Here is a 17,100-nt window from a genome sequence, read left to right on the forward strand (position 1 = left end):
TTATTAATTGCTGAGATCGAAGAGGCCTGCCTCCTGCTCCTATCAATGTATACGTGAAGAATTTATTATACCCAACTTGGATTGAGCAATTTCTGGGACTCTGCAAACAATTATTTTGACACATGACAAGGAAATATCGAACACAGCATACTGCGAACGCCATAAGGGCACTAAAAATTATAACTGAAACAATTCTAAGAATAGCAATAAACGTGGCTTTGTTTCACTTGAATTATGTTTGTATATATCAAGTATTTTTAGCACTTAATTTTAAATAATTATATTTATTTATTATGTATTGAGATTATATAATGATGTAGTAGTGATAAATTGTGAACAATAATCTGTCAACACACCAAATTTGCATTATCAACGCTCCTCCACCTCCCCCTTTTTGAAATCCTCCGCGTAGCTTCTGTATTTGCTTTATTCAATTTGAGGTGCTTTAATCGGTGTGAATCCTCTCGCGCAAACTGAAGTATTTTTCCTTCATTCCCAACGCACACCTTAAATATGAACATGTGGCATTTTTCCAAAGTAAAATAAAATAATAATTGAGGAAAGCAAATACGTCACGGCGGTAATGGCGTCTGTTAATGTGACTTGAGCACTGGCGACTAATCTCACAGACCCATTTGAAAATTTTAAATCTTTACCTAATAATTTTTGTTTAATTTTTCGTTGATAATTTTATTTTGTTATCACAAGGTATTAAATCATGTTCAGAAGTGTCCATTCAAAAATAAAATTTGAATTTGAACCCGAATCAAAACCAACAGCCAGCTACTAGTAACAGGCTACAAAAACAAGTAACTCGGTTCTGTGAGACTAGGCGCCAATGCCGCCGGGTTAAAAACTACCTGCATTGCTCAACTATTATGTTCTTCTATTTAAGTTGATAAAAACAAAGCTTTGATATGGAGTATTTTTATTTATTTTCATCAGAAACTTGTAACTTAAACATCCTTCGGGAAGGGCTGAACGTCCAAAAGGACCTACAATATTTGCCCACAATTAAGAGAACTTCGCATATTTGTAGCAGCATAGAAAGCATCACTAAGGAAAAAGGAAGTCTTAGTTCTGTATGGCATCCATTCTTAGCCAAAGAAGAAGTTGTTACGATTGTTTGTTCAATAAAGACGAGATGCTTTCTAAAGGTAATGTTTGGTGGATAAGATCACACCCATATTCATTCCTTGCAAGATACCTCTTGGAGGAGGCCCACATTCTTCAGGAAGGACAAATTCTCTATTATTTACATCACAAGGCGCGTCCTTTCAGTACGACAAATGGCTGTAGTTCTATCATTAATATAAAATATATTCAAGAATTTCAAATAAAATTAATATTTGTGTTTAAAATAAGGAGCAATACAGGATTGACTTTTTTTGCGAAGTTATCCTTTGGACACCATTGCACGAAAGTATGGATTGCAATCTCTTTATTCAATGATGGTATGTTGTTAAAAACATGATTACACAGGTACAAAGGTGTCGGAATGAGTGGAGCACTTAACAATTATTATCATTAGAGGTATGACAATTATTGTTACTATGTTCAAAGTACAAGGTATATTCATATATGATACGGTACAAGGTAAGTCAAAGTAGGAAGCACCCTGATTACTGTACATTCTGAAGTAAAAGAGGTATAATTGTTAATGGGTTTAGGTGCATGCCGGAAATTTCTAGCAGTCTAATGTGTTCTGTAGGCTATTTTGGAGGTAGCTATATTGAATTTGTCAAAAAGTAATCTTAAATGAAAAAAGGAGCCCACATCATTTTGTGTTAGCATTTCATGAGAACTTCATTAAAGAAGTGAGTGTTCATTATTACTATTTATGCATCCGATTGCATGTTGTTCCTAATTTCAATATCATTTAAAAACTCAATGCTGAAAAGCAACAGGGTACAAATACTGAAAAACTGACTTCGCCTTTTAATTTCTATTGAAATCTAGTCTTAAGATCATGCGTCATAAGATCCCTGTTTCAATTAAGAGTTTTTAAAAAAATAGATTAAACCAATATTTCTAATTTGAAATGGGCATCAGACACACGTTATCCCGCCAGAAAGTTTTCCCGCGCCCACCAAAATTTTATACAGAGCCATCACATTTTTACCACATTTACTTCAGTCAGAGTGGTTGTGACTTTTAATGGTGACTGGGAAATGCTTAGGTTACAAGCCATAATAGCAAATATTGCTAAGTGTTGTAATCTAGGTATGTACTCGTATTAACTGTCACCTTGCATTTATCAATGTAATAGGTACAGTCAAAAACAATGTTAAGTAGAGGTTGGAGGTATAAGAAATGATAGCTCCAACCTATGCTTAATATTGTTTCTGACTGTACATGCACCCATGATATTAGGTTTTATGAAATTAGGCGCTTTTGTACCCATGAAATATATTTGTACTTAAGAAATCATAGGTACATTGTACCTGCCACTTCTTGGGTACCATGTACCTGCTAAATTCATGGGTACAAGTACCTCTGAAATAGTGGTTGCTGTATTTAGAGTGTACCACCAAAAGTTTCAGAGGTACACACCACTATTCCATACTAATTTACCAGTTTATAGTTTTGACAATTTCCTGAATTTAAGACGGAAACATATTATCCTCATTAATGTTTAAAGGATGGACCAACATTCCCGCTCTGAAAATAAGAGAAGGGTGATGTAGGAACCCTAGGAACACAAAAGCTAGGCAAAGCATCAGAAGTAGTATTTATATTGCAGCAATTGGAACAGTAAATTTGTAATATTCAATATATAAATAATAACTCCGTTAGAGATTTACATGTGGTTATTACGAGTCTACATATGCACGATTTTCTTGTTCTTCTTTCTTCTACAAGTAAACCGTTTGAGAAACAACAGTCTCAAAGGGAATTAATTGTTTAACTTTCATTACAGGAAAAGCCTCCGTTCCTTATTCCATGGATATTCTTTCAACTTTTTTCAGCGGGATGTTCATGTATTGCTACTGTTGTGGTACCAATAGTAAAATTTGCCAAAGGTGATGCCAGGTTCGCTTGTAGTTTTTTCTTTGTGTTTCTTCTTATTTCAGGTAAGATACGTTGATGGTATGCTTATTCGTTCTAAATGTAGCCAGGAGCGGATCCAGGACGGCGGATCCGTGGGTTGTAATACTGCTACTTAGAGCTACTTTCAATAAGAGCTTCAAACTCTGGGATGGGCTTCATTTATGTATAAAATAAGAAAAGTCCTTCTCCTCAGGGGGTAATCACCCTGATCGCCCCCCAGGATCCACCCCTGAGTGTAGCTATTTAACCTCTCTAGTACCGGCATGACTCGGTATGAACTATCCTATAAGTTTCTTATAGTTAGGAGCAAACTAATAGATATTGGAAATTTTTCATTTATTTAGTTCACCACTTTGTAAAAGAAATGATAGGCCTACTGTTATGGGTACTTTGGGTTTCTATTATAATATTTTGCAATCAACGTTTCACTTTGTGTGTTACTTGATAAAGCAATTATAGCGTTGAACACAAAGGTATATTTTATATTTTGTACAGATAACTCTATTTGTAGATTTAAACTTTCGTACCAACATTTGTTTCCAAATTTGTCTTACTTAAATTTCGGGAAATGTAAAGTGTTGTTGTAACTAACTTCTGTTATTCGTTGACTGATTACTTTTCTGGTTTTGAATGGTGAGCCTGATTTTGAATGGCCTTCTTGAAATTCTTCAGATAACTGAGAGCTAATCTGCGGTCTTTCTCGTGCTATCTTTGGTAGTCCTGCGTAATCTCTTAGTTTGCCAAAGGCAAGCAATAGCGAATACGTGGTAATTGGTTCTTCTTCAGAATGCCTCTCCTCTTACAATGTTTGCGATATATTAGCGAGGAATTGACTAACCAACAAAACGAACGAACAGTCGCACTGTCCACATTTCTCTTCGAATGATGATTCTGTATTAAGCCAATAAGCGATGCCACCCATCTTTTTGTTATAAGCTCCAACAATAGCAGGCTGAGGAACACCCACTCTTCTTCCTCACTCCTTTCTTTATCTTCTGCAAATCAGAGGTAAAAGTGAGGGGGAAAGCGGGGGACTTTGTCCACCCACTTCCATAAAATACCAATGGCACCCCTCAGTTTCTAAAACTACAATGGGCAAAGATACACAAGAGGAAGGCGCCACGTCATGCGTCCTTTTACCTTTTCAGATCCACTTTACCCCTGCTGCAAACGGACATCGGTTCGCTGCCCAGGCAAGAAGGGAGAAGTGTAACAGATTTATTTTCTTCCCACTTTTGTTATGATCTCATAATAGTTCTTGCCATTCACTCTATTTCAAGTTTATATAACGCGTTAACTTATAAACTGCATCCTCTATTCTAGGTTTCAAGACAATTCGAACTTGGAACATATTTTGACTTCGAAAAAATCAGGATATTTTACATCAATATAAACCAATCAGTTTAAATTCTTGACATGAGTTTTTAGAATTCTATTTGATAATACTTACACAATACCGTCACTTACACCTAGGATTTTCACATTAACTTCTGGCGTTGTCTCTTTCCCTACATAGACGCAGAAGCCAAGTACTAAACCATCACGACTTGCTAGCACAATGTTCTTTTGTAATTACTTGTTCTTCCAGCAGGGGCGAATCCAGGATGGATTCTAGGGGAAGGGGGTTGTAATACTGCTACTTAGAGCTACTTTTAAAGAGCTTCAAACTCTGGGATGGGTTTTATTTATATATAAAATAAAGAAAAAATACTTCCAAGTTCTGGGGGGAGCGATCGCCCCGATCACCCCTGGATTCGCCTCTGTCTTCCAGTATCTTTCAAGTACTTTTTGGCTTATTATCTTCCAATCACCAACTCCCTCAGTTCCTTCGTCTGACAATTCATCTTCAGAGCAACTCGATGGATGACTTGTAACACACGCTTTTAGTATACGGTTGATCTCTTCACTACCAATTACACTTTTAAAAGCAGTTAGTATTTCTAATAACCAGTTTATATTTATCTAAAACATGTTAAAAAATTACCAATACGGTATTCTGTGCTCAACATTTAAGCGTGTGAAGTTTCCAAGGGGAAGAAGCAATCAAATTTCAGAAATAGAGGAGCAACTCTTAAATTCTTCCTGACACATATCTAAAATATGGGATTGAGGGTCAAACGCCTTTGCAGAGAGACATCTGTATTCTTTTAAAGGTAGAATTTACGTAAGATATATCTAAAATTGAGATACTTGTACAAACAAATTGGGTGTACGAGACTCGAAAACCCCTATATATGTCCTTGCTTCGACAAAAAATTTAATCATTATATTCTTGCTATGCAAACATCTGCAGGATATGTGTACTGAAAACTCTGACAATTTTGCATTCTATTGGAAAATGTCACTTTAGACCTGCAAAAATTAAAACACGCAATATAGTCGAGTCAAAATACGGTTTGACCTTGGCAAAATTGCAACCTTTAGTTTTACACCTGTATTTTGTTTAGGTACCTCACCTGATGAAAATATCCAAAATCCGACAAAATCGGACCACGGGAACACTCCCCAAAGCGGTTTCAAAATGGCGGACGGTAGTTTTTCGAAAAAATCGTAGACCTTTACGTTGGAGGCTCTAGTAGCCCTCTTAATTGACACAGAGACATGAATGATACCTCGTTGGAACGCTCATAGACCACAAATTGCAACGAAGTGACCTTGGTACCCATCATGCCCAACCCGTAGAAGAAGAAGAAGAAGAAAGTCGATTTTTGTTTTTAATTAATATTTCTTGGACCTTGGCAACACTGTACGTCCTCATACTCCGGCAGAAAAATTCCTACGCGTAGACCAGACATTGGTAACAATAATATAAAAAAATGAAGGATGTAGGTTCAACAGTAAGGGAGATAAAAATTCGGAACCGCGGACAAAGGAGGGTCACTCTGTATATTTTTTACTGTGGTCTAACTTATGTTTCTTAGATGTAGCATCCTCCGTAATTGTCACAGAGACATGAAGCATACCGCGTTGGAAAGCTTATGGAACCTCCTTGCCAACGACGTATCGTTTGTGCCCCCTGCACCCAACCTGTAGAAAAAGAAGAAGAAGAAACCTTGAAAAAACTGGAAAAATCTACATTTTTACCTTTCTTGGGCTCTGGCAACCCTGATAATCGTTCTATGCATGAAAAAATCTTGTTTCTTTCTTTAAATCAAAGGTCACTTTAATATAAGTACTATACATAAAACATTCTTAAGCAAAAGAATGGGAATAACGAAAGACTTTGGGAGGCAAAATTACACATCTACATCGTCATTGCCTACGCTAACACTGTCCTCACCATATTCATTTAAACAGTTAAAACATTCATTTTCTTGGCATACACTACACGCAATAGCAATTAGAAGGTCATACCATAATACAGTGTACAAGACAATTCGTTTTATAGAAACATAACACCTATATATAAAGCAAAAATATTCTAAAGCAAAAGAATGGGAAGACGAAATATTTTGGGAGGCAAATTACACATCTACATCGTCATCGCCTACGCTAACACTGTCCTCACCATATTCATTTAAAGAGTTAAAACATTCAGTTTCTTGGCACACACCACAAGCAATAGTACATGGAAGGACATGCTTTCTGCAAGTACAATACGTTCTTGCACACCCGGTAGCACAGTTGCAATGAACAATGGTGAGCAACTTCCATACCCATCAAACACGATGGTTGATGTGCCATATTTACGAACCGTATACTCAGCAAATGATGTAGCGATATCGTCGTACGAACTTCCTTTACACCATGGTAGGCTATGTAACAGAGATCCTCCGTCTAAGACATACAGAATATTGTCTGGCTCCGTTTCCTCAAACTATGCGGTCTGCTGTTTGCTGAACTCTAGTATCGCATGGGCCAGTGGTGCTTTGTCTGCCTTACGCATCATGCTGGGTGACTCAAAAAAAGCTGGTGGGTAGGCACATAATTCATGCACTAAGGTCTTCTCTAAAGATGTGCTGCCTGCATTAGCGACAACTAACAGTCTTTGAAACAAAAGATTCGAATCGACGGAGATATCGCTGCTGATTTTGACACTACTCGGGGATGCTAGAGTTTTGACTTTATCTGCACGTTCCCACTTCACAGTGAACAGGTCTTTGCCAAATAGTTTCTTCGCAAGCTCTTCTCCAACTGAAAATAAATTATGGATGTTGACTGAGGAATCCGCTGTGACGCCAGTGGCAATTTTTCTCAACGATTTGTCTCCGTCAAATGGTGAAATGGGCTGCAGTCCTGCAAGAATGCGACGTGTGTCACTGATATCACATGACATTCTTGACGTTTCGGCTTCTTTATGTTGTTCGCTAGTGACATATGCTGTGTGAGTAAGAGTTTGCATCGCCAGATTGTACTCGGAGCATGCTGGCATTGAGAGCACCCATAAAGATCGTTGCATCTCCGACATTCCACTCCCATGGGTTAGACCTCCAGTGGATTTTAGCGATCTCGTCAGAACCTGTTCTATGACTAGATCAGAGGACAACCCAGCCCAATAACGGTTGCTTCTTCTAATAACTCCGAACCCATTTTGAAAACTTTCGTGAACTGTTGGATTAACCGATGGCAGCGTTAACATTGTTTGCATGTACAAGCACGTCGACATCAAATAATTGAAGTGTCCTGCTGCAGCGAATATGGGAATGCAATCTGCTATAGCATCAAGGTGATCCTCCAAGCTTCCTGTTCGGTCTGCTGCCACAAGTTTCCTTGCTGTAGTCCACATGCGCTGGTATGCAAGCCACAACTGACTTGTTTTTGATGTGTTAATAAGTTCTGACTTTCGTGCTTCTATTTTTTCTCGGACTTCTTGGAGAAGAGGTGAAGAACTAGCTCCAGTTACAGTAATCTCACTCGACATCAGACTCTGGTAGAGAGAGTAAGCATCGTTGATAGTTCGTCGATAGCATCGTTGATAGTGTTCCGTTATCGGTCTGCACAAAAACATTTTCCACAAGCAATGCACTTAATGCGAGGTCAACCATCATGTGCGCACGGAAGGCTCTTGCTACGGACTTGCCACTTAACATATGTACAACCGAATTTTCTCCATAAAGCTCATGTAAGATTTCACGTAAGCCTGAACCATCCATCAGGGAACCAATTGCTCCTAGAAGGTTCATCAGAGTATGAAATGAGCCCAAGAGGAGAACCGTGTCCTTAATACTGGTGTTATGTGCTCTGTCATGCAGGATACGTGAAGCGTTCCAAAACAGTGGTTGGTCTAAGGTGATGATTGGTGTGACTTTATATTTTCTTAAGGTACACTAAAGTGGAATATATGCATGACATATCAGATGGAGGTCAATAATCGGTAAGCAGATAACAGTGGATTTCCCTGGATGATGACGAGATGGATCTGCGTGAATGGCCTGCATCATTCCTGACCAGTTTGGTGTGCGTGACGGAAAGTGCCAGGAACGTTTCCACAAAATATCCAGGAAGCTTTCGTTCGGTGATGGTACTGTTACCAGTTCACAGTTGACCTTTTCAAGAATAGCCCTGGCTTCAGTATATGCGTGAATGGGAACACTGGCAAGGGACTTCACATCAGCATCAGAGACGGGCTTCCGAAGAATGGTTAGACTGGTAGTAGTGGATGGAGTAATGGCCGCCTAAACCATGCTATGGAATGTGCCTAAACCACTCAGCGTTTGGAGATTATGATCTACATTATCCGCTGCAAAGAGGAGAGTCTGGTCTGCTGGCATTTCGATCACACGATTACCAAATGTACTTGCAGCACAGCGTTCAAATCGCTGCACTTCCGTGTATGAATAGCAAAATCCCAGGTGATGCAGCGTGTCAGTCAGGTGTTTCGATCGATAGTGGTGGTGCAGCTGCACAGCAACACCTAACTGCAGAGGAGCTAACATATCTCTTGGTCTGGCTGCTTGCATCAAACACTGGCAAAAAGTATGGCATAGAATAGTTTAAGGCTAGGTGGAATGTACTGAAGGAATTCCTGAATGGTCAAGTCGCTAAGTGAAAGATATGTATCACTTCCAGTTCGTAGTTTGAATTTTATGTCGCTTTTGATCAGTCGAGCTACGGTTTCTATTATTCAATTTTTTTCTTTTCTTCATCATACTCTCGTGGTAAATCACGATATGCCCGTAGAATGTGATTGGCAGTTTCTCGAAGTGTAATGAAGTCGTTTTTTTCCACTGTCACTAGAAATTATAATTTTTTCACCGAAGTACTCAATTAGTTGACGCTTCATGTGCCGTCTGTCATATGCAATGTGATCAGTCCCTACAAGAAATGTGTCCATTTTTGTAACAAGTTCTCCCACAGTTAGTTGCTCATCATCGTGCTCTTCCAAATAACTACAGATGCGCTGAAATGCTCGGATACTCTCATTATTTGTAGGTCGGTCAGCCCGGAATTTTTTTGACGCTGACTGATTGTCGGTGCAGTATTGTTGAGGAATTGCTTTACCTGTTCGAAAGTTGATACTACATGATCTGTGATAGACACAATCTCCTACATGAAGATCAGATGAGAAGTACTCAATTCGACCTCGGACAGTTTGTGACCCGGTATCGTTTCGTTCATTGCAACACTTGAAAATGCTGTGTGGCAATGCTTGTGTTTTCACTCAAACATTTTCTGATTTCAACACGTGCCGGTCATCAAATAAGACAGGCGTTCCGCAAAACAGACAGTCACTGTTGCTGTTCAAGGACCCATCCGACGAGCGAGTAACTCGTTTTTGAATCGGCGATGACGTTTTTCTTTTTAGGGCAATCGCAATATCTTTTTTATCAATGTAACGTTTGCGACAAGAGACATGAACCACCATACTTGTAGCGGCGAGAATGTTACTACCGCGAGCCTTACTGGCATTGTTCACTCCTTCAGCTCCCTTTTCTTGAAGTGTGATGAGGTTATCGTCAGGATCTAGGCTTCTGCAGATGATACACAAACGTGTAAGGGAATCAGCCATGGTTCTTCAGTGCCTAGGTTCATGCAAGACTATGATATGTAGAGAAGCTTATGGAACCCCATTTCCAACGACGTATCGTTTGTGCCCCCTATACTCAACGATTATCAGGGTTGCCAGAGCCCAAGAAAGGTAAAAGTGTAGATTTTCCCAATTTTTTCAAGGTTTCTTCTTCTTTTTTTTCTACAGGTTGGAAACAGGGGGCACAAACGATACGTCGTTGGCAAGGGGGCTCCATAAGCTTTCCAACGCGGTATGCTTCATGTCTCTGTGACAATTACGGAGGATGCTACATCTAAGAAACATAAGTTAGACCACAGTAAAAAATATACAGAGTGACCCTCCTTTGTCCGCGGTTCCGAATTTCTATCTCCCTTACTGTTGAACCTACGTCCTTCATTTTTTTTATATTATTGTTACCAATGTCTGGTCTACGCGTAGGAATTTTTCTGCCGGAGTATGAGGACGTACAGTGTTGCCAGGGTCCAAGAAATATTAATTAAAAACAAAAATCGAATTTCTTCTTCTTCTTCTTCTACGGGTTGGGCATGATGGGTACCAAGGTCACTTCGTTGCAATTTGTGGTCTATGAGCGTTCTAACGAGGTATCATTCATGTCTCTGTGTCAATTAAGAGGGCTACTAGAGCCTCCAACGTAAAGGTCTACGATTTTTTCGAAAAACTACCGTCCGCCATTTTGAAACCGTTTTGGGGGGTGTTCCCGTGGTCCGATTTTGTCGGATTTTGGATATTTTCATCAGGTGAGGTACCTAAACAAAATACAGGTGTAAAACTAAAGGTTGCAATTTTGCCCAGGTTGAGGGTAAAATTGCTCTAGATTTCCTGGACTAATATGGTCTTGCGGAAGACACATGTGTCTCTGGTTCGAGTTTGTTTTTCTGGTGACTGGTATTTTCAGTCAAATTCTAAATATTACCAAATTATTTACTGCCAAATGTTAGCAATATCCAATCTTTTTTTATACTGTAATGATCAAAATAGGTACCAAAAACAACACTTACCTTCAACAGGTTGCTTACTGCAGCCATTTCGTATGAAGCGTCCAGTGTTGGGAAGTAACGTAACGCAAGTAACGCGTTACTTTTTAAGTAACGTTTCCTAGTAACGCGTTACATTTTCTCCAAAGTAACTGTAACGATAACGCGTTACAATTTTTTAAGTAACGTACCTAGTTTGCGTTACTTTTCTCGCGTTACATTTAGGATGAATAACTACAATATATGTTAATTTTTTCGGAAACAAATGTTTCTTTCCTGTAAGTGAATTTCTCAGAACAAAACAATCGAGCATGAACTACGTATGTCAGTGACCGACAGTCAGAGACACACAGAGAAACAGATAAGTTCGTAGTGTCACTTGCTGTTTTTTGAAGATGAGGACAGCCTTAGGGAAATCACGTGTGCTGCCACCTGGAAGATTTTGTCGTAGATTTTGACAGCTCCAAGTCAATGCATTCAGAGAGTGAACTAGGAGTGCAATGATACCGGTAGTCTATTTTACTTTGATTGGTGTTGTTTTTATAAAGGTGGAGACCGAAAATATTTTACCGTTCAAACATTTGAAAACATACCTTTTTCTTAAGAGCTGAGGATGATAGTGGACAGAATTTAAAAGTAAAGTGTCTGAAGTGTCCGGCAGAAAATATTTATCAACAACTAGGGTGCCATAATTAACGATTTAAAGTTAGGGGTTAATATGAATAAACTGTGTTTTGATGAGCAGGCCTACTTTATTACTAGAAAATAGCTTGCTGATGGTATGTAATATTGGAGTTCTTTCAGATCAGTTTGCTTATCCTAGAGTCCCGTTGATTATAGTGTAATCTTTCTCTATATTCTTTATTTTTAATTTTACATAACAACATTGTTGTTATTATATTATAATTAGTTTAGCAGAATAATAGTAAGCAACAATTTTTTCTAACGCATAGGGATGAACACGAGTCAAGCTAAAATTCGACTCGACTCGAATTCAAGTCGAGTTTCGAGTAAAGTCAAGGGTAATATCCTCGAGTCGAGTTCCGAGCCGATTCAGTTTTTCGCGTCGAGTTTCGAGTCCAGTCGAGTTTGATAAATTGCTCGTTCGTTTTCATGGCCTGATTACACTGGAAAACGAAAGCCATGGAATACTTTTAGTGTTGCTTACGAGAGGGGACACTGCTCGCATCTCGTCTCGCCTCGATAACGAAACCACAAGAGGTTTTTTATATCAAGCTCAGCTCGGCTTGGCTCAACTGAGAAGATGGCTTGAGCCGGCTCACTTGGTGTGAACCATCGGCTGGAGTTGCCTTGGTAGGGATGAGTCATTTGCTCGGTTCGGCTCAACTGAGCCGAGGGCTCTAGCCAAGTCGGTTGGGTGAGCTGTTGGCTCGGCATACTTCTCGGTTCGGGTCGATAGTGAATGAGCTGTGAGTCGAGCTGCTCGAGTCGTTGACAATTCTAAACCCGGACCGAGCTGTTTTGAAGATATTTGGCCAGTAAACTTTTAACAGTGTTTGGCTCGAGCCTGAATACTCAACCTAGACCCTCAACCCAAATTCAGAAGCTCGTGAACAATGTCCTTGACTCCTAGACTTCACGACTACCGAGGTTGGCAATCAACTAGTTTTTTTAGTATTCAAATACAAACCGCCTATCTTTCTTCTTATATACAGTGTTGTTATAAATAATAATAATAATAATAATAATAATAATAATAATAATAATAATAATAATAATAATAATAATAATAAAAGTTGTAGTAGTGGTAGTGTCATTGATAATTATTATACTGTCTATGTAATATACGTGAAAAATGTACTCGAAACTACACATCGGATTTGGCTCGAGTCGAGTTGGAGGAAATTTTTCGAGTTGAGTGCTCGGGTTGAGCTCAAAGTTGTCTGTTTCTAGCCGATTCGAGTGTCAAAGAAAACTCGCTCGAACTTGCTCGTTTCCATCCCTACGAGTAACGCAGTATGGCATTTTATCAATGTTACATTACATGAAAATGTTCATATTCAAGTAAAAAAAAATGAAATTAAATATTTGAATTTTACGTCCCACGTATTTATGCCGGGTAGGCTAAAGGAGATGGCGATGATGAGTAATGAATGAAATGGTGGAATGAAGAGTGGGAGGAAACGGGAGAACACCGAGAAAACCCACGCAAACTGTGTTTGTCCACCACGAAGTTCACTTGGCGGTATATTCAAGGAAAAAATTGTCCTTGCATTTACATAAAGCGATTCAGAACGAGCAATAATAATAATAATAATAATAATAATAATAATAATAGCGGTGGTAATAGTAGTACGGAAAATTGAAGTCATATTTTTTTCACATTTTTAAAGTTTTGGACCTAAAAGTAACGCGTTACTTTCGAAGTAAAGTAACGGTTATTTTTTGGAGGCAAGTAACGCGTTACTAACGCGTTACATTTTAAGAGAAAGTAAAGTAACTTGTAACGCGTTACATTTTTACAAGTAACTTACCCAACACTGGAAGCGTCTTCCAGTGTTGCCACAGTCCAGGCTTTGAAGTGGGCTGAGAAATAGTACCAAATTAAAACAAAAAGGGCTGAATTCATTATTTTTATACCAGTGTAATACATGGCTCTATAACACGAAACTAAAAGAGGTAAAGTTCTAGAACAATCTTCCCCTCTCTTCCAAGAGTCCAAATCAAGAAAGTGCTCCTTTTAAAAATTACTTTTTAAAAACATCTAAGAGGACCCCGAAGAACCGTGGAAGTAAATGAAACTTTTCCCGCACGTAGGAAGTATAACAGGCCGCAAATTAAATGGGAAAACAGTTATCATCTTGGGTATGCATTATAAGGAAACCAAACGCGCCTCTATTTCAACGTGGCCCATAAATCAAAACGGTATTATGTCCATATATGAAAGAATACATAAAACTAGGAACAAATCAATCATTTCCGAGTTCGTGTGTAAACAGTACATTATAATAAAATATTAAAATATAAATTATTGCACCTCATTCTCACTTATTTCACGACTAAGGAGGATACTCGAATATAAGAAGAATATAACGTAAGTAAACTGACATTTATAAAAAAAATGTAAAACCGGTCCTAGAACCTTCAATGAAAGACATCACAAGAAAGAGATGTAGGAAAAGTGTTACTGACATCTTTGAAAATGTGACAAGTATTTGTTAAATGATGCTGTACTGGGTAGAATTGTACCAACTTTTTTACAAAAGGGGCTGAAAATGCCAGCGTGGTACCAACGGGCCGTTGAATGATAAAAAGGGTTGAATTTAGTACAATTGTACCAAGTGTGGCAACAATGGCGTCTTCTCAAATATGTGCTACAACGCCACTGCTGCCCTCTGTTGTCACAACTATAATGAAAGAAGAAAGAGGGTTTACAAGTGTGCATAAGCGGTCGCTCTCTCAAACAGAACACAAGGTTACGCGCTACAGAACTTAAACCGTGGTGCACATGTGTGTACTTGTGTACCAATGACAATAAAATCAGCAATAAATGGGTGATATCAATCAAACGAAGAGGTTACTCATTACTCCCAATTTTGGAGTAGTTTCTCAAATTGATATCAATAAAAGAAGACCTGAGCACTACTCGTCTCGGCCAACCTCGGACAAGCCCATCTCCTTCAGAACAACTACACCTCTATTCTCGAGCTCAGTAACTACTCCGCGTTTAATATCAATAAAATTGAGAGTCTGCTGTGTGGTGCGAGTAACTTCTACAAATTTGTGGAGCAAGCTCAGTAGGTGACTCCGTGCGAAACATGGAAGAGTATGTGATTGTTTTCCAAAGTAAAAAAAATTATAAACTGCACAGAAATGTCGCAAATTGTGATTGCACAAGACATTGCAGGTTCATGAAAGAAAATGTAAAATGGTTAGCATAACATTTTTTTTTTACGAGAATCAACCGAAACTCGGAGTTGCGCAGCAAGTGATGACGAAAAGTAGCGGTTTTCTTACGTTACATAAGAAATTCGTGATTCCAGGTGGAGTGTCGGAGGATTATGGTGTCAGTCAAAGTGCTGTGTCTATGACTATTACAAATGTAATGAGCACGTTTATTGCGAAATCTGAAAACTGTATTGAGTTTCCGAAAAGTGTGCGTAATATGCAAGTAGCAAAGTCAAAAGGACAAGAACAATATACATTTCAGGCTGCTATCGAAGCACTTGACTATACACACGTGGCATTGAAGACACCTGGTATTTTTGGAGAAGAGTACGTTAATAGGAAAGGGGTGAACGTATGTATGTATTTTGTTTATGTCAAAGGAGGAGGGGGACATGTGTGGTGTGGAAAACGCAATCAGATTAACGTGCTTTATGAAATGACTGGCTGGACTTTTTTAAAAAGGAAACAAAGGGGCCAAGTGTTTGATTTCGTTCTTAGAGCCAAAAAATCTAGAAGAACATTGGACAACACGTGATATGCATTTGCCGTGTTAATCTTGATTCGAATCAGCATCCAACAGGTCCACTATTACTTTCTCGTTTTCTGTTTTTCTAAATCAGTTTTTCGTTTTATTTTCGCTCGAATATTAAATATTTTATTTTGGATTTGGGCATGAGTCGTTGTTGTATTTGATATTTCGTTGCATTTCACTGTGATTGCTTTCAAAGCTTTGGCTCTCCTCCGTTAACTTTGCGGTAGCGGTGACTTTGAAAGCATCTCTGGAAACTCTTTTATAATATCCACAAATGCACTTTGATTGAAACTGTCGTCACTACCTGTACCATCCATGGCGTTTAGGATACCTCACAATAGGTTACCCACAACAAAATGACCGACCGACAGATAAGAGAAATGAAAATGAAAATGGAAATCTTTGAGTTTTACGTCCCACGGTTATGCCGGTTAGGCTAAAGAAGACGGTGATGATGAGTAATGAATGAAATGGTGGAATGAAGAAAGTGGGAGGAAACGGGAGAACCCCGAGAAAACCCACGCACACGGTGTTTGTCCACCACAAAGTTCACTTGGCGGGGGCTGGGATCGAACCCGGGACCCCAAGCACCAGAGGTGAACGCTCTACCACTGAGCCACCGCGGCCCCGATGAGAGAAATGAGCAATCATTCCTTTTATTGATACTACTCACTGATACGCGCAGGGGAAACGCGAGTGAACGTTCATAAATCTGGAGCAGTCTCGACCTGAGTAGTGGCTTGTTTTATTGATACGAAATTGACGGAGGAATTTAGTCCAGATATAGTTACTCCGATTCTCGAGCAGGACTTCCCAGCAGTAGTTACTCATTTTTAATGATCCCCAATGTGAGTGTAGAAGAACTTCATGCTACTTAATACCAAACCATTTCACGCCAACTACAATATTGTGAATACCCTTCTTGAAATAGAAATTACATAACCAGCATACACTACTTTGCGTAGACACTTCAAACAACAAATAAAATTTGATGTTCAAAATAGTTCTCCGCAAGACAGACTGTTAGAGCGAAAGCAGTGAAGTGCCATGTAAAACAGTTACCTGATCGATTAATGAAGTTATCACTGTAAGAATACCTGAACTTAGTTTCACTTGAATGAAGAACTAAATATCAATCACAGGTTCAACGAAGATAAACAGAGTGCTGTTAAAGATTTCTACTTCGAGTTTATGAAGTGTCATTCCAATTTGTTTCTTAGAACACCTGTGCCTACAAGTATATTCAAAAAAACTACTTTCAATAAGGAACAAGTTACAAAGTTCTATACAAATTTGTGCACACTGATGAAGAAATATTCTTTTTCACCATCACGAATATTCAACGCGGATGAGACTGGTGAATCATGTGTTCCTGTTAATCTAAAAGTGATGTGTAATAACGGGCAAGTTAACGTTGGGCAGAAGAGGTCGGAGTATATTATGTATGTTCTGCATGAGTGCTACTGTTCAGTTGTACCGTCCCTCTTTATACTCGTATTTCCGCGCCAGAGAATAAGTGAGAGATTTACGGTTGACACTCCACCCGAGACTATTGCTATAACACAAAGTCTGATTGGATAACTAATGATACTTTTTTAAACTTAGTTGCAAACTTTGTGAAATTCTGCCATTCTTCCCCTCTGAACCTAGTTCTGCTAAGTTTT

General features: G+C 38.8%; 1 protein-coding gene across 2 annotated transcripts in view; it reads left to right on the forward strand.

The window, feature by feature from the left end:
* Positions 1-17,100, forward strand: part of LOC145681961 (uncharacterized) — a 252,925-nt gene that overhangs the window by 206,999 nt on the left and 28,826 nt on the right. For both annotated transcript variants that reach the window (XM_081753563.1, XM_081753564.1), the window contains one exon: positions 2,921-3,074. In XM_081753563.1, coding sequence (XP_081609689.1) covers positions 2,921-3,074 — 154 coding nt within the window. The remainder of the gene's footprint in view (positions 1-2,920; positions 3,075-17,100) is intronic.

Source organism: Thermobia domestica, chromosome 3, assembly GCF_964235325.1.
Source record: "Thermobia domestica chromosome 3, izTheDome1.hap1.1, whole genome shotgun sequence".
Lineage (NCBI taxonomy): Eukaryota > Metazoa > Arthropoda > Insecta > Zygentoma > Lepismatidae > Thermobia > Thermobia domestica.